Here is a 17,911-nt window from a genome sequence, read left to right on the forward strand (position 1 = left end):
CAGGGATCAAGCCTCGGTTAATCTATTACTCTTAAGTAGGCTTCCCTTTAGTCTTTGCTGATGTAAAGATAAAAATGAACAAAAAAGGTCTGTTAGGGGCCCACCTTTTTTTGCAGTTTTAATTCCCTGAACAGGGTAGTGTTAAGACAGGCCCTCTTAGTGATCAATGAGTGTCCTTGTCTTACAACACAGGTCTCTGATTAATCTTTAGGGGTTCTAAGTAGCACCTACAGGCACAATAGGCCATGGTTGTTAGATGTGTGAGACAGGCAACATTGCTAACCTACAAGTTTAACATGTTTTCTGATTCCATCTTTAAGAGCTCACTCCACCTAGGCCCTGCATCCGAAGCAGAGAAGGCAGGGACATCGGTGGAGTAGACCTGCAGACCAGCCGCATGATCCAGCTATAATACCTTCATCAAGCATATGGAGTGGAGGTAAAACTCGCTGCAGAACCAAGGTCCGCCAAGAGGGTCTTGCAGTGGTCCCACCCTAAGGTAGGCCTGAGGTACTTGATTATCCTCTCAGGTGTGCTGTCCTGGAAGATGACTAAGAGAAAATTGACAGTTACTTACCGGTAACTGTTTTTCTAGGATATCTTCCAGGACGGCAGGCCTACTTCCCGCCCGTTGGAGGGAAAATGGTAGAACACTAGAAGGTGAGTACCTATGAGGAATGATTTCCCTTGTGAACCAGGTTCAGGAGTTACTTCTCTACAAACTGAGGATCAAGGGGAAGGGTGGGGACTTAAAACAGCTGTCGATTGATTTTGTTTCCTGTAGGGAGGAGCCTCTCATCTCTCAGGTGTGCCGTCCTGGAAGATATCCTAGAAAAACAGTTACCGGTAAGTAACTGTCAATTTTCTGCTTCTCAAATATTTGTTAAACATTTAGATAACACTTGCGTCTGGTCTAGTTCTTTTGCTAGACCCATCAGTGATATGACAATTGGATCACCTTTACCTGAAGTTGCAGCTCCAACTGTTTGGTTCCTATGAGTCCGACCGAGGGTTGTCCCCGAGCAGGCTGCCCAGATGTAGCACAGTCTCCCAGACAATGTTGTCCAGTGGTACCTGAGACGGTGCAGTAATTCAAGACGCCGGCTCGGGTCCAATCCCCAAGGGCCATATAGTGCAATGTCATCTGGTATTTTACATATTTATCTGCTTAATACATCGGCTAGCAAGGTGTTGGCTGCCTTACAGAGCGAAGCCATAAGACAATTCAAGTATCTTTAAGCATTTGAAAAGTTTCCTGCTTCTCTGCCAGCTCCCAATCTGTCACTGATAGGCAAGCAGGCTACAACACAAGGGGAGGGGGGGTGAAGTGAGTCCAGTGTCTAACTGCCAGTTTTACAAACGCACAGAACATGAGATGTGAAGAATAATTTTTTGCTGGTTACTTAAACTCCTATTATCAACCCATACCTTTTTTTGATCTTTGGGTCCTAACAATGTAAGTTTATCCACCAAATCCTAACACTTTTACAGTTTACTATTTGCATCCAAACTTCCCCTCCCACTTGGCACATTAGGAACACAGCAGCCTCATAAGCAGGCACAAAACATTCTTTCTCCCTTCGTCTTTCAGGACAGCACCTGGAGAGAGCGCAGCTCCACCCACTTTCCCAGGAAACACTGCAGTCAGTTTCTTTAAAGACCGAACACTTCCACCATGGCCTCAGTTGTAGTGTTTCCTCCGCCATGGTAGAAGCGCTGCAGGGAACCAGGGGTGTGCTGCGCTTTCTCCAGGTGGTGAAAGTTTGGGCATACCGGATCGTTTTTCTTCTTTTCCTAAGACAGCCCAGCATCCTCCCTGACGTGTGGGGGATCCTCCGGTGCCTCCTCCTCTTCATGCTCGGCGACAGCCAGGCTGCGAGGGTCCCGCTCCTACAGACCGGTGGCAGGGCTGTGGAGTAGAGCGGCGTCTATTCCACGGGCCTCACGCCTTCCGGGTTCGGATGGCAAGCGTGTCATTTCCGACCGGGGGCGGGGCCTCGAGCGGCGCGACGCGGCTTCCGGTTCCGGCCGCTGGAACGCAGGAGGGGGGGGCGGTCTCCACGGCTGATTTCATTTCCGGCCCTCACAGCGGTGAGCGGCCCGGGAAAATCAAATAAAAGAGCACAAACGCCGCTGTGTGTCCTGTCAATAATGGAGGACGATCAGACGGCGGTGGCAGGAGCAGGAGCCACAACAATCAGCCAGGCTCAGGTAAGCAGGGATACTGGTCTCTGTCCTTACTCTATGGGCATTTATAATGTTTATATATTATCCCTTCCCTAAAAAAAAAAAAAAAAAAAAAAGAGAGGGGAGCCTGCAGATCACTTGATCCTGAGTACTAAAGGAGGGATAAGTGATTAATTATGTTTTAAGGTGGATCTGTGGGGTGATTCACCGGCTGTGGAACAGATCATAGGTGTTAAAAGGTTAACTTCCTTGGTGGTGTTTTTTTCTGTGTTCCTTTTTTATACAGCATGTAAGCTGTTGTTTGTGAAATATGGTTCAGCTATTGTCTTTTTTCCCTTGGGATATTGCAGAAGGCTAAAGAAAAGACCAAGCATGTCTCCCCTATTGTTAAGAGGAAGTGTCCCTCTTGTAAAGGGTTGCTGAGGGATTCCTGGCCCAAAATATTATGCAAATCTTGCATTACGGACATAGTTAAGGAGGAGACAGCTCCTGCTAGTCCTGCAGCTCAGCAAAGCGAATTGCTAAGCTCTTTCAGGAAGGAACTGGCAGACACCTTTTGAGTCCTTCAGGTCCTACCTAGATAGGCGTCCAACGGCGCATAGCAGTGGGGTGCCACATTCTCAATCCTCTGTTTCAGCATCCAGAGGGGGCAGCGACTCAGAGGAGGAGGAAAGTAACATTTTACTAAATTCGGACGAGGAAGCAGAAGAAGTAAATGAAGCTTCTTCTCCTTCTTCTAGGTACAAGTTATCCCTTGAGGAGGTAGATGATCTACTAAGAACAATTCATACTACCCTTAACATCACAGAGGATAAGGCTCAGCTATCCCTACACGATAAGATGTTCCAAGGCCTCGGGGAGGAAAAACACAGGGTTTTTCCTGTACATAAATTCCTATCAGAGACCATTAAGAGGGAGTGGAAGGATCCAGAGAGAGCCCCCTTCTTTTCTAAATCCCTCAAGCGAAGGTTTCCGTTTGATGAGGATAGCTCGCATATTTGGAATAAAAAGCCAAGACTAGACGCAGCCTTTTCCCAGGTATCTAGGAATACTGACCTGGCCTTTGAGGACATGGGTATCCTTAAAGATACCATGGACAAAAAGGCAGACTCCCTATTAAGGAAGGCATGGGATTCTTCGTTAGCAAATTTGAAGCCTGCCATGGCCTCAACTGTGGTAGCCAGAAATCTGGAACACTGGCTGGAGCAGCTGAAAATCCACATTGAGGCAGGGACGCCTCGTAAGGATCTGCTAGATACGCTCCCGGTGTTATCAAAGGCGGTAGGGTATATAGCAGATGCCTCAGCGGAGTCAATCAGGATGTCAGCCAGATCCACAGCTCTGATAAACTCAGCTCGCAGGGCGTTATGGGTCAAGACATGGACAGGGGATACTGCTTCAAAGACAAAATTATGCGGTTTACCCTTTGAAGGTGATCTAGTGTTTGGCCCTGGGCTGGAAGCTATTCTTGACAGAACAGCTGACAAAAAGAAGGCTTTCCCTATAAAGAAGAAGGTACTTCCGTAAGGCAACAAAAATTTTCGTGCTTTTCGGAAAACCCCAGATACCAAAGAGGCAGGCTACAAAAGGCCTTGGAAGTCTCAAAGAGGGAGGGGTAAGTCAGGAGTACTTTTTCGCCCCCCAACCACAAGCCCAAAAACCCAGTGACGGTCACCCAACTGTGGGAGCAAGGTTACAGACCTTCTTTTTACAGTGGAAGACTATAACAAGCAGCCAGTTTATCCTCAAGACCATCTTGGAGGGTTACAGGCTGGAATTTTCTCAACCTCCTCCTGTGCGTTTTTACATAACCCAGGCTCCCCGAGACTCAGAAAAGTCACTAGCAATGACAGCTATCCTGAAGGACTTGATGCTACAAAAGGTGATAGTGAACGTGCCCCCTGGGGAATTAGAACAGGGGTGCTATTCACACATATTTCTTGTGAAGAAACCGTCGGGAAAATTCAGGCTCATCCTGAACCTGAAGATTCTAAACAAGACTATCAGGTACAAGAAGTTCAGGATGGACACAATATTCTCAGTGAAGAATCTCCTGACCCCGGGATGTTTTATGGCTTCCATAGACCTGAGAGATGCATACTTACATGTACCAGTAGCGTCAACATCCCAGAAACACCTAAGGTTTGCGATAAAACTGGGGGGATCTACCCTTCATCTCCAGTTCAGAGCTCTCCCTTTCGGGCTGTCATCCTCTCCGAGGATTTTTTACAAAAATCCTGGCGGAGGCCTTGGCCCCACTCAGAGTAGAGGGGGTATCAGTCCTGCCCTATCTGGACGATCTACTAATTTTTGCCAAAACAAAGGACCTGTTAGTGAGAGATCTGGAAAAGACAATGAGACACCTGGTGGGTCTAGGATGGATAATCAACGAGGAGAAATCAAACTTGATTCCATCTCAGACCATACTATTCTTGGGCTACATGATAGATTCCATCCAGGAGAAAATTTTTCTCCCCGAAGGGAAGAGGGAGAAGCTTCAGGAGGCAGTGAAGAAGACGCAGACAAATATGCCAATCTCCATAAGAGCAGCTATGTCGGTCTTAGGGCTACTCACTGCGACTATTCCAGCGGTGCAGTGGGCACGTCTACATGGAAGGGAGCTCCAGCAGACAATTTTAACGAGTTGGTCCTATGGAGAGTCCCTAGAAAGATTAATAAGGATACCTGCGCGGGTTCAGAGGAAGCTTTGGTGGTGGAGAAATCACTCAAACCTGAACAGGGGTCTGCTCTGGAGTTTTCCTTTGCAGAAAAGATTAACAACAGACGCAAGTTCCTGGGGTTGGGGCGCCCACCTGGACGAGCAGATGGCTCAGGGGAGTTGGACAGACTGGGAAGCCAGAAAGTCCTCCAATTGGAGAGAGCTGAGGGCTATTCTCTTGGGTCTATGGGCCTTCGAAAGAACAGTCCGGGGCCATCATGTTCAGGTCCTATCGGACAATGCCACAGCGGTGGCTTATATATCAAGGCAGGGAGGAACAAGGAGCAGGGCTCTGCTATCCTTGGCACTCCAGATTCTAGCCTGGGCAGAAAACAGGCTAAACTCCATAACAGCGATACATCTGAAGGGAGATTTAAACCTTATGGCAGACTTTCTGAGCAGAGAAAGAATACTGGAAGCAGAATGGAGTCTGAATGTAGAGACTTTCCAACAACTAACAGAAAGATGGGGAATGCCCCAAATAGATCTTTTCGCATCCCAAAAGAATGCAAAAGTAGAGGCCTTCTTCTCACTGAACAGGCAGGATCAGGCAGAGGGATTGGATGCATTAGCGCAGCCATGGAAATTCCAGTTGTGCTACGCCTTTCCCCCCTTTCAGATGATCCCCTTGGTCTTAAGAAAGCTACAGAAAGAGAACACGACTATGATTCTGGTGGCTCCTTTCTGGCCCAAACGGGCTTGGTTCGCAACAATACAGGGGATGGCGGTGGAACCTTATTGGGAGCTTCCGCTTCGGAAGGACCTAATGCAGGGCCCCCTTCATCACCCAAATACCCAGCATCTCAGGTTGACAGGTTGGTTACTGAGGAGCAGATGTTAAAAAATAAGGGCCTTTCAGATAAACTGGTCTCTACCCTGCTGAATAGTCGTAAGGAGGTTTACCAGGGCCATCTACTTCAAAACGTGGAAGCGATTTAATAGCTGGTGTGCGATTAGGATACTTTCGCCACAGGAAATCGCTCCAGTGCTAGAGTTTCTCCATGAGGGAATGGAGATGGGGTTGGCAGCTAGCACCCTAAAAGTGCAGGTAGCTGCATTATCGGTTTTTCTTGAGAGGCAATTATCAAGGGAGCCGCTTATTAGGTTTTTCAAGGCTTTGGCCAGAGCTAGGCCAATACCGTTTAAGTTTTTTCCTAGATGGGACCTGTCTGTGGTTCTGCGGGGTCTAATCAAAGGGCCTTTTGAACCTCCAGAGGAAGCATCAATCAGGCTATGGTCGTTAAAAATAGTCCTGTTAGTAGCAGTAACTTCAGCTAGGAGAGTAAGCGAGTTACAAGCTCTTTCCATAAGAGAACCCTTTTGTTATATTTTTCCAGACCGGGTAGTGCTAAAAACTGACCCGGGTTTCTTGCCAAAGGTGGCATCAGCATTTCATAGGGAACAAGAGATAATTCTCCCTACCTTTTGTCCTAACCCGTCCAGTGCTAAGGAGAGGTCTTTCCATTCCCTGGACGTGAGAAGGTGTTTATTACACTATATGGAGATAACGAAAGATTTTAGAAGATCAGATTCACTCTTTGTTCTCTTCTCTGGTCCACGGAAGGGGTATAGAGCATCCAAAAGCACCATAGGTAGATGGCTCAGAATGGCCATCAGCGAAGCTTATAAAGCTTCAGGAGCAGAGCCCCCTAAGGGGGTAGTAGCCCATTCAACAAGGGCAGTAGCAACGTCCTGGGCAGAGAGGGCAGGGGCTTCCCCGGGTCGGATCTGTAAAGCGGCCACGTGGACAAGTTTCTCCACCTTCACCCGCCACTACAGGTTGGACTTGCTATCAGCAGCGGAACAGTCGTTTGGCAGGAAGGTCCTGCAGGCGGTGGTCCCACCCTAGAGTAAGTACTCTTTTATCATCTCCAGGTGCTGTCCTGAAAGACGAAGGGAGAAAACCCTAGTTAGACTTACCGGTAACGGTATTTCTACGAGTCTTTCAGGACAGCGCCGATGACCCGCCCTAAGTTTTGAGGTTGTAAGATGTGTTATTGCTGTGTTCTGCTTATCTAATTTCAGCATGGCTGGAGGTACTCTATGAACAACTGAGGCCATGGTGGAAGTGTCCGGTCTTTAAAGAAACTGACTGCAGTGTTTCCTGGGAAAGTGGGTGGAGCTGCGCTCTCTCCAGGTGCTGTCCTGAAAGACTCGTAGAAATACCGTTACCGGTAAGTCTAACTAGGGTTTTTACAGAGACTATTCCCCATTGTCAGCGCCAGTCGGGTCTCTCATTTACCTATAAAACACTGAGATAGTGACCCTCGGCCCACGGTAACAATAGGAATACAAGAAGCGTAAAAATATCATCATCCCCACAACTATAGGGGGAATCAGAAAATAATTAACTTGACTCTGCAGTACTGTTGTTTTTTCAATAAGGTTACAGCAGCAACAGAAAGGTTACACATTAGAAAAGAGAAACTAAACACACAGAAGAAAGTTAGCCTTGCGATCTTTCTAGATCACTTAACTAAATAGCGCTTAAATCATCGGGCAATCAACCTCTGACGTTTGGTATACCTCAAATCTTTTTTTTTTTTTATTTTTATCTGTCCGGGACAGTTTGTGACGTAATTTTTTTACCTTAGACAGCGTCCCCAAATGTCTGTTTTCGAACACCGGATTATCAAGATATTATACAATCAATCCCAGTGTCGGCAATTACAACACATTAAACCAGAATCAAACAGAAAGAGAAGAGACTCTTAAAAAGAGAATTAAGAATAATTGTCTTGCCTCATTGTCTTGCCTCTCAAACACCAGGAGGACTGGATCACGAAGTTCGAAACCAGATAGTGGATCTGGGTCTCAGGCCCCCGCCCCTATTTCACCACTAACGAGTGGGAGGACTTTTAGTTCTCAGTGAGCTTTGAAGTCCAATACTTGCCGAAGTTTTTGTCGGGACCATCTGGCCCTAAATACACTTGTTTGTGCCGGCTATAGAAGGACCAAAAATGTTAGGATTACTCTTCTCTTGTGATCTGTCGAACTCCCATATGTATTGAAAAGCAGACAATTTATTTCAGATGTGTCACACAAAAGGATGATGCTTACAAGCCAAAAGATGCAGTAAGAATCACACAGATGTACCCCCCCCCCCCAAATATCTACAATAATATGGCTATAACACTTCTATTGGCTGAGGAAACACAGATAGCGTGCCTGGTACAAAATGGTACTTTATTGGCTAATTAGTGTTTCCTGTACAGTCTTGTTAAGCCTAACCATCCTACAACTTACTATAGAGTTAGTTAAAGCAAACGATATAGCAAGTTAATACAACAATGTGCTCAGAAGTCCATCTTAAAAATCAGTCTCAGGGTTATTGTTCTTCTAATAGTTTTTCTAATAGTCACACAATAAACATTTAAAACTTTTCTAACAGGGTCAGCGGACCGGGTGAAGAGGCAATTTTCAACTTTTTGCACACTGCCTAAAAATTCTGCAATGTAGGACCTATTAGGGGGTGGGTGGTGATTTCTCTAGGGTTTGAGATCGGTCTGATCCATGGAAGGTGGTGAATTGGCAATCGAGTCTGATCCAGTCTTTATTCTTTGTGTGGAGGTACCAGTCGACCACTATGGCCAAGTGACAAGACCAATAATGCTTAGATATCCAGGAGTCCCATTCCTCTCATTTTAGAAAGTACTAATGTATTTAATAGTGTTTGGAGGCCCATATGAAGTTTTTGCATATACGCTTGTATGTGGGGAAAAAAATGATGGCAGAAGTTTGATCGGTAAGGTCTGCAAGAGATACAGGAGTCTGGGAAGAATGTTCGTTTTTACAATCGCTGATCTCCCGAACCAAGATAAGGTGCCCATCTCCCATTTTTGGAGATCTTGCTGGATGGTTTTAAGGATAGGGAGGAAATTTCTGGAGTATAGGTCTATTTTTGCCGGGAGCTGGATTCCCAGATATGTGATAGCGTGGGGATCCCAGCCAAAGGGGAAATCAGCTTGGCATTGTGTCACTGCAGCCTTGGGTAGGGATGTATTTGGAGCCCTGGATTTCCCAAAATTGATTTGCAGATTGAAGAGTGCATTGAATAGAGAAGTCTTTTAGTAGATTTGGGAATTGTGGTGACTGGGTCTGTGAGAAACAGTAGAATATCAGCATCGGCCGCTAGCTTGTATTGTCTTTCTGTTATTTCTACCCCTTTAATATCCTGGGTTGGCTCTGAGTCTGCGAAGTAGGGGTTCCAGTGTGAGTACTAATGAGTAGGGATAAGGGGCATCCTTAGCGTGTGCCGTTTGGATATGGAGAAGGTGGTCGACAGGTGTCTATTGACTTTAATGCTTGCAGTTGGACGAGTAAAGGGCATGGATGAACTGGAGCATGCGGTCATGTAGTCCCAGGCCACTCTGTTTAACACCTTTTCCACATCAAGAGATGGGAAGAAGCCCGGCTTGTACGCTTATAGCTTTCAAGGTGTTGTCCCTTGCCTCGTGCATGGGAATGAATCCTACTTGGTCCAATGACACCAGTTTGGGGAGCAGAGGGAGAACTCGGTTTGTAAGTACTTTTGCGTAAAGTTTCTTGTCAACTTTTAGAAGTATTATGGGCCTGTAATTTAATACGATATTAGTATCTTTACCTGGTTTCGGTATCATGGTTATGTGGGCTTCAAGGAGGTCTCCGTTAGTGTGGGAAGGGGAGGCTAGTGAGTTAAATGCTTTCAAGAAGTGGGGGAGTGTCACGTCCGAAAAGGATTTGTACTAGCCAACAGTCAGGCCATCCTGGCCAGGGCTCTTACCTGTGTTTAGCTGTTTTAGGGCCTCAGGTTTCTTCCATAGATTGGTCTGTCTAGTGCAGCTGCTTCCGAAGGTGTCATAGGGTTGGGGCTATATTGATCATCTCTTTTCGGTCTGTAACTCCTTTAGGTGTGTTGGGCAGGTAAGTTGTATAGTTTTTGTGTAGAGTTGTTTGAATTGATCCGCAATGCCTTCTGATGTGGCAATTGTGTTAGCCGAGGTGTCCGTGATAGTGAATTGTTGATGCCGCTTTTTTAGTTTGGAAGGCTCTTGTGAGCAGTTTCCTGGATTTGTTGCCAAATTCATAAAATAACCGCTGCGTCAGAGCGTATTTGCGTCTTATTGTTTTCCCCAATTCCTCAAGTAGGGCTTCCCTGGCTTGGAATAGTTTGGTTAGTACGTGCGCCACCAGGGATTGCTTATGTGTGTGTTCGCGCCCACCCCCCAAGAGTTAATGCGTTCTGATAATTCTGCAATATGTGCTTGCCTGACTTCTGCTTGGCGGCAAGAGAGAAGTTCCCCTCTAACACATTTGTGTGCGGCCTAATGCGACATTGGGGTTATTTCCATGGACTCATTCTCTCAAAAATATGTGATAATCGTGAGTTAAGGATTTGCACAGCTTCAGGATCACTCAAGAGGGAATTGTTGAGTCTCCAGATTGCTAATCTTGTGGACCTTGTTGGGAAAGCTATGGTAATGGCGATGGGATTGTGATCTGAGAGGAGCATAGGTTCTATGTTCGCACTTATAAGAGATGTTAAATCTGCTTGCGCGATGAAGTAATGGTCCAATCCTAGTGTATTTATTATGGGGTCGGGAGAAGAATGTTAAGTCTTTGGTGTTGGGGTGCAATGTGCGCCAGGTGTCATGCAAGGTTAAAACCCTCAATTGTGTTTTGACTGCTGGAAGGGCTCTGTACGTTTTTAATGTTTAAGAGCCTAATGAGGTGTCTTGTGAGGGGCAGGTTGAAATATCCCCCTACAGTAAGCATACCTGCTTGGAATGAGGTGAGGGTCTATAAGGTGTTACGGAGGAACGGCACTTGTTGCTTATTATGAGCGAATCTGAATAGGGCAGTTTTTGATGGTGATATCGGTAAGGTACAATGTATAGATGGTGAGTGCTGATCCTGGGGCGGCAAACACTGCCGCTGTGTGGGGGTTGCTGAAGTCCTGACTATGTAGATTTACTTGGGTTGTAAGTCCACCCGCTGCCACAGGGTAATAATGCGAGAAAGTGGAGGTGTATGGTGAGAGGGTTTCCTCTGAAAGTGTGGTTGGATCACTATTTGGTCAGACTGGTGTCTAAGCTTACAGTATCTTGCAATACAAACCGTTAGTGAGGCTCACTAAATTCAAAGTTAGCATTGCTTACAATCAATATATCAACTTGTATCTTATAAGGTTTATGCCAATTGCATTGTCCTCGTCTTGGTGGAGCTGATATCAAACCATAAACATTAGGAACACAGACAGAAGTACATCTACACCCTGTTCCAAATTATTAGGCCAATGATATTTTTCTCATTTACCTAAATAATTGATGTAAACAGTCAGCATAATTCTCATGTTATCAACTATTAAGAGTACAATTCAAATTTTATTTAACAAACCTCCTAATAAGTTTTTTTTTTTTTTTTTTTTATTTTGAAGAGAAAAAAAAAACTTACAATGCACTGTTCCAAATTATTACGCACAGTAAGTTTCAAAACACTTTATAGGTTGTAAAGAACTGAAAATTGTAATTTGTTGTTTGCAGCATATTTACTGAAATCAAAAGCTATTTCCATCAAACTTTGAACAACATTTTAACTTTAAACACTTTAACAAGTCATGTTACATTTTAACATAGGACCCCTTATTTGATAGCAGCTTCACAAGTTTTGCATCCATTGAACTTGTGAGGTTTTTGGACAGTTTCTGCTTGAATTTGTTTGCAAGATGTCAGGATAGCCTCCCAGAGCTGCTGTTTGGATGTAAACTGCCTCCCACCCTCATAGATCTTTTGCTTGAGGATGCTCCAAAGGTTCTCAATAGAATGGAGGCCACACCATAACTTTATCTCCTTTTTATCCCCATAGCAGCCATTGATGCAGAGGTATTCTTTGCACCATGAGATGGTGCATTGTCATGCATGAGGATGATTTTATTACGGAAAGCATAGTTCTTCCTTTTGTACCAGGGAAGGAAGTGGTCAGTCAGGAAATCCACATACTTTGCAGAGGTCATCTTTACACCTTCTGGAACCCTAATGGGGCCGACCAGCTCTCTTCCCATGATTCCAGCCCAAAACATGAACCCACCACCGCCTTGCTGACATCGCAGCCTTGGTGGAACAGGGTGGCCGTCCACCAACCATCCACTACTCCATCCATCTGGACCATCCAGGGTTGCACTGCACTCATCAGTGAACACAAATTAGTCCTCATGTATTTTTCTGCCCAATGCAGCCGTTTGTTTGCGAGCATTGGTTAGCGGTGGCCGAATGGAAGGTTTATGCACAGTTGCAAGACTCTGGAGGACTCTACACCTTGATGTCCGTGGGACACCAGAGGCACCAGCAGCTTCAAATATCTGTTTGCTGGTATGTAATGGTGTTTTTAGCTGCTGCTCTCTTGATCCGATGCATGGATCTGGCAGAAATCTTCCTCAGTGTTCCTTTATCTGCACGAAACCCGTCTGTGCTCTGAATCGGCCACAAATCTCTTAATAGTGCGATGATCACGCTTAAGTTTTTGTGAAATATCTAATGTTTTCATACCTCGTCCAAGGCATTGAACTATTTCACTCTTTTCGGCAGCAGAGAGATCCTTTTTCATTCCCATATTGCTTGAAAATGGTGCTCTGCTTAATAATTTGGAACACCCTCCTTTTAGTAGTTTTTCCTTTAATTTGGCTCACCCGGCAATCTAATTATCACAGGTGTCCGAGATTGTTTTCAGTGATCAGAAGAGCCCTGAGACACAATGCCATCCATGAGTTAAACTGAAAAACAAAATATTTAATCTTTGACACTGAAATAGAATTTGCATAATAATTTGGAACAGGGTGTAAAACCCATAGTAGTTCCTGAAATGAATGATACTTTTCAGTGACCTGCGGTTAGGTAAGGGGGCTCATGCAGTGCTATGCCCCCCTAAGGTGTGTCGTGATGCAGCCCGTGTAACTGGTGTACAGGCTGTGCATAAGCAGAATAAGGGGATGTATGGTTGGAGGGTGCATAAAGGCATCTAGGTGATGGTGTTGGGGAGGAGGTTGTGGCAGGGGATGTGGAATTGGCTTCCATTTAGAAAAAACCTGGGACAGTTGAGGCGTGGGCACTACTCCATTTAGTGTGTATAGCGTATCTTCTTTACACAGAGGAGCCCTTCCCCTGACTCTGCTCCTGTGAGGAGCCTTAGGTGTCACTAGGTTGTATTCATGCTATACTCAGGGAATGTCCAGGAGTATTGGGGGGGTGTTTGTCTGTCTATATCAAACGTGAGAATGTACTGTAACCCGTTCCATTGTGTAGGCTAGCGTCTGTGTGCGGGATCACAAGGGTCCCCAGTGTATGGCGGTATCCAGTGGCTGTTATATAGGGCAGTAACGAGCCCTAAGGATGGCGAGCATTGTCCCCAATCCTGTAGTGAAGACCTCCAATAGCGGTACAAGCCCCCCCCCCCTCCCCACATGTAGCGGACCAGAGCACTGCAGTTTAGGTGGATTCTACAACCCAACACTCCTGTAGGAGTGGAGATAAATGAAGCATCTGTCTGTAGTCCCTAAAAGAGTATTGAATCCCCCTTATGCAGGTATATATATCAATGGTTCACAACAGTTCCTCTAGAACTGCGCAGGAATGTATGCTGGAGCCTCTGTGCGATTGAGAACGAACGTTGTTCTCAGCTGGCGGGGAGGGGGGGGGGTGGTCTGCCACCGCTGTAGGTAGGAGTGAAACCAATCTGGCCCAACATGAGGGGAGAGGGAGTCATGGATCTGTTGCATTTTGAACTGAGGCCCTAGCATACATCACCTTAAAGCATCACATTCTTCCACCATCCTGACACATTCTTGGTTTTTCAACAGAAGTTACCGTGAGGTAGTCCTTGCCAGTGTAGAGAGCTTACGCCCACTATGAAAGTCCTTGCCTTGTTGGTGGGGGTGCCCCTTGCATTCTACAGCAAGTGCCCTGCATTGGGGGGGGGCGGCTAGTAGGCACAGATGTGCGTTGCTCTGGTCAGCAGCAGTTTTCTCAATTATCCATAATGGGGTGTTGCCTAATAGCAGGGATTCCAGTGAAATGAAATGGGGCTGATGGAGGGTTCGTTGTTATCAGCAGGTATAGTCTGTCAGGTGGGTTGCATTGGGCCATCTAAGACAGTTATGGGGCTGCAGGCAAAGGAGAACAAATAAAAACGGTAAAACTCATCTGTACCAAACCGCGCTTGCCGCAGCCAACAGTGAGGAGTCTCACGTGCTTCTTTTGTCAAACCATGCCCTTCGCGGATGCCATGACTCGGTGGGGCTGGAGCCCTGTTGGGAGCCTCTGATTGCGGCTTGAGGTCTTCTACCTGATAGAGAGCGTTGTCTGCAGAACCGGGTTTCTTGGGCATCCATGGGTTCTTCACGACGTGTGTCTGGTCTTGAGGGGATGCGGCGGAATTCAGCATCCCAATTTGGGACGTCTATCATAGCAATGCCCAGGGTGTTGCAGAAGAGCTGAAGGTCCTCTGGAACCCTTAGTAACATCGTGCAGCCTTGTGTGGAGGCAGAGCGACAGAAGGGAAACTTCCACCTGTAGTGTATGCCCCTGGAGCGCAGGGTGTCTAGCAGGGGTTTCAGATCTCTTCGATGCTGAAGGTGATGCTGGATAGATCCTGGTAAATGTGTATATCTGCGCCCCCATGAGAAAGCTGTTATATGTTCCTAGTTGGGGTGCACCATTTTTTTTGGTGCCGAAACCGTTACCGAAAATGAAAAATACACTAGGCCGAAAACCAATACCGAAACTTTTTTTTTAAAAATATTTTTATACAGGAGATGGTCAGAGACTGGGCACATGGTACAGGAGATGGTCAGAGACTGGGCACATGGTACAGGAGATGGTCAGAGACTGGGCACATGGTACAGGACATGGTCAGAGACTGGGGAGGTACAGGACATGGTCAGAGACTGGGGACATGGTACAGGAGATCAATGCAGCCTCACCAGTGTCCCCCAGTGCAGCCAGCCGGCCCGTGTCCCCCAGTGCAGCTGGCCCGCCCTCCCAGGGGAAGAGAGAGGAGAGCCGCCGTCTGGTTGATTAGAGCGCCGGGAACATAACAGCTTTCATTTCAATAGCGGTGTGTTCCTTGCTGCGCGCCGTCACATACAGCCCCTCTTTGTCTGGGCACTTTGATAGACAGATCACCCGTCCAATCCTGGGATGGGTGATCTGTCTATCAAAGTTCCCCGGAGCCAGTATATTCTGGCTCAATCCCACTTTTTCGCAGAGAGAGCAGGAGCGGGTAGTGGAGGAATTCCGGGATGCAGTTCCCATGCTTGTGTAGCGATTCAGGGTGAAATGTGCCTCTTGTGTGGCTCTAAAGACCCGTGGCGGCAGGAGCTCTGGTCTTAAGCGGCCATCTTCCAGCGAATTCAAACCTCGCCCCTGGAGCTCCTCTTTAAATCCTACCAAAAGAAAGCGCTAAAAAAACCCCCAAAAAACATATGTATACAGTGTTGCATGACCGTGTAATTGTCGTTCAAAGTACGACAGCACTGAAAGCTGAAAACACATCCACTCGCTCAAGTGTGAACCTAGCCTTATGTGGGAGGGTTTGTTTTAGATGTATCGCCTTTTAACCATTATAAACAAAATCCTGCGAGCCACCGTGAACTAATTGCCTAAAGATTATCACTACTCAGCTGCAATAAACAATTATAAAATAGTTGCTTCATAATCAAAGAATAATACTGAATAAAAACTGGAGTGCAATAAACACTATAAATCAAATAAACATGCTGAAATGCATCGTGTGTGTGTGTGTGTGTGTGTGTGTATATATATATATATATTTAACCAAAGTGCCACACAACATAAGTGAAGTCCTGTAAATAGTAGTACAAGTGGTAAATGTCCACTAATTAAAATTCAGTGTGCTTATAACTTCCTTTTGTGCTTAAAAACATGTCAAAGGTGTGATCCGGTGGCCCCCCCAGGTAATGTGCTAACCTCAGAGCGTGTGACACAGCTGCTACACAGTCAAAACACACTATTGAACCACAGCAGGGCTCAGTACAGATCACTGGGTCTCAGGCTCCAATGCGGTTTCCAAAAAGATATATAAGAAAAAACTTGATAGTGTGATATCGTTTAAAACTTTATTAATAACTGTAAAAAACACACTCCCCAAATGGGGTACTCACACTTTTAAGGTGCGTCAGTGCACCGCTCTATAGAAGGCATTCAAACAGTACAATAATCTGGGGGTATGATGGGCGTCTCATCGCTAGCAGATAACTCTGCCGCTCGCTCCGTTCTGGCCCCTCCCCTACACGCGTTCGACACAGGGATCACGTGTCTTCATCACGGGGACTATGAAGACATGCACCGGGAATGTGACGTCATAAGGGAGCGGTGTCAGCGGATGACCTCGGCCGGTGTCCACGCCCCATGCCAATATAAGTCGTTGCGCACCGCTCACCTGACATTACAGCGGGAGAGCGCTGTGTCGACATTGAAAGAAGACCGGAGGGAAGAAGACGACGGCGAAGACCGGGCCACCGATGGCAAAAGAGCCGAAGATAGCGGAGGAGCCCGGCAAAAGAAATGGAGACCGGGAGAAGAGGCTGGAGAGCGCGGAGAAGAAAGAGACCCTCGGAGCTGACAAACTACTTTAAAAACCTGTGTAGTGTTTTATTTTTGACACTTTTTTTTTTTTTTTTTTTCCCCCAGGTGAAAGGGTAAGGGTACGATGTACCCCATAGTCATTCGCATATGGTGGGGGGCCGGGATCTGGGGGCTCCCAGATTCCGATAAGCCTCCCGCCCGCAGACCTTGACAACCAACCGCCAGGGTTGTTGGAAAGAGGCCCTTGTCATCAACCTGGTGACAAGGTGCTTTGGGGTGGGGGGGCGCAGCGCCCTCCCCCCCGCCCCGAAGCACCTACCCCTATGTTGAGGGCATGCGGCCTGGTATAGTTCCGGGGGGGGGGGGGGGCGCGCGCTCAGATAGGCTGCGTGCTCAGATAAGGGTTTGGTAAGGATTTTGGGGGGGCCCCCACGCCGTTTTTTCGGCGAAGGGGGTTCCCCTTAAAATCCATACCAGACTGAAGATCCTGGTATTGTTTGAGGGGGGAACCCCCACGCCAATTTTTTTTTCATTTTGGCGAGGGTTCCCCTTCATCCTCAGCACACAAGTCGCACCGCAAGTCGGATCATGATGATCCGACTTGCATTGCGACTTCTATTCAAATCAGTGGGCTCCCATAGGGAACCATTGATTTTGAATAGAGGCAGAGAAACTCGGTTAAAAGCTAGCGCTGCTAAACGTGCATTGAAGGCAATGCAAAAAGCTGATAAAATCGTGTTTTTAAAGCAGCGTTTTCCTACCAGCAATCCGACATTCAGAACGGCTGTTTATGAGCTCCAGTGTGCATGGAGCCTTATTAGCCAAGCTAGCAGATGAACTTTTTATTACATATAAAGAGACAATTGCTTTCAGCATGGCTGGGGGTGAGCTTTTCTGGTTTACTGTAAAACTTTATTAATAAATACACTGGAGAGAAAATCTAAACGTGCACATTGTAGGGCAATATTGAATCATGTTTTCTTCGGTAAGCAAAAATGGATCCTACGATAATGCTCAACCTGTCTGAGAGGGTGAGTATGGGAACATCCAATGGCAGAGAGATTGTGTGACCATATTATGACAACTGGTTGAGCTTTTACTGTACATAACACTGCCATGCAAGTTTTTAGTAAGAATTTATTGTTAACTGCTTTTTGAAATGTTAAGCACTTAACTGCCTAACAATATTTACCATATAACAATTGCTTTTCTCCTTCTCAGATACAACACCTAATTCGGCACAAGAATCATCACAGTCCTCAGAAGGTATTACTTTTTTGTGTACATTTCGTATACCAAATGTAAAATACTTGATTTTTGTTTCATACCTCAAGCCCTTTTCAGATTAGTGTCATCTCATCAATTCTAGCATACCAGGGCTGCTGCCTAGTAGGTGGATCAGTTTGCGGTTTCCTCAGGTTTTCAAATT

At 46.3% G+C, this 17,911-nt stretch overlaps 1 protein-coding gene across 4 annotated transcripts in view; it reads left to right on the forward strand.

The window, feature by feature from the left end:
* GSPT1 (G1 to S phase transition 1) overlaps positions 1-17,911 on the forward strand; it is a 455,031-nt gene that overhangs the window by 59,946 nt on the left and 377,174 nt on the right. For 3 of the 4 annotated variants that reach the window (XM_073591175.1, XM_073591172.1, XM_073591174.1), the window contains exon 2: positions 17,704-17,748. The exons of the other annotated variant lie outside the window; for it this stretch is intronic. In XM_073591175.1, the coding sequence (XP_073447276.1) occupies positions 17,704-17,748 (45 nt within the window). The remainder of the gene's footprint in view (positions 1-17,703; positions 17,749-17,911) is intronic. 4 annotated transcript variants of the gene reach the window in all.

Source organism: Aquarana catesbeiana, linkage group LG06 (genome assembly GCF_042186555.1).
Source record: "Aquarana catesbeiana isolate 2022-GZ linkage group LG06, ASM4218655v1, whole genome shotgun sequence".
NCBI classification, from domain to species: domain Eukaryota; kingdom Metazoa; phylum Chordata; class Amphibia; order Anura; family Ranidae; genus Aquarana; species Aquarana catesbeiana.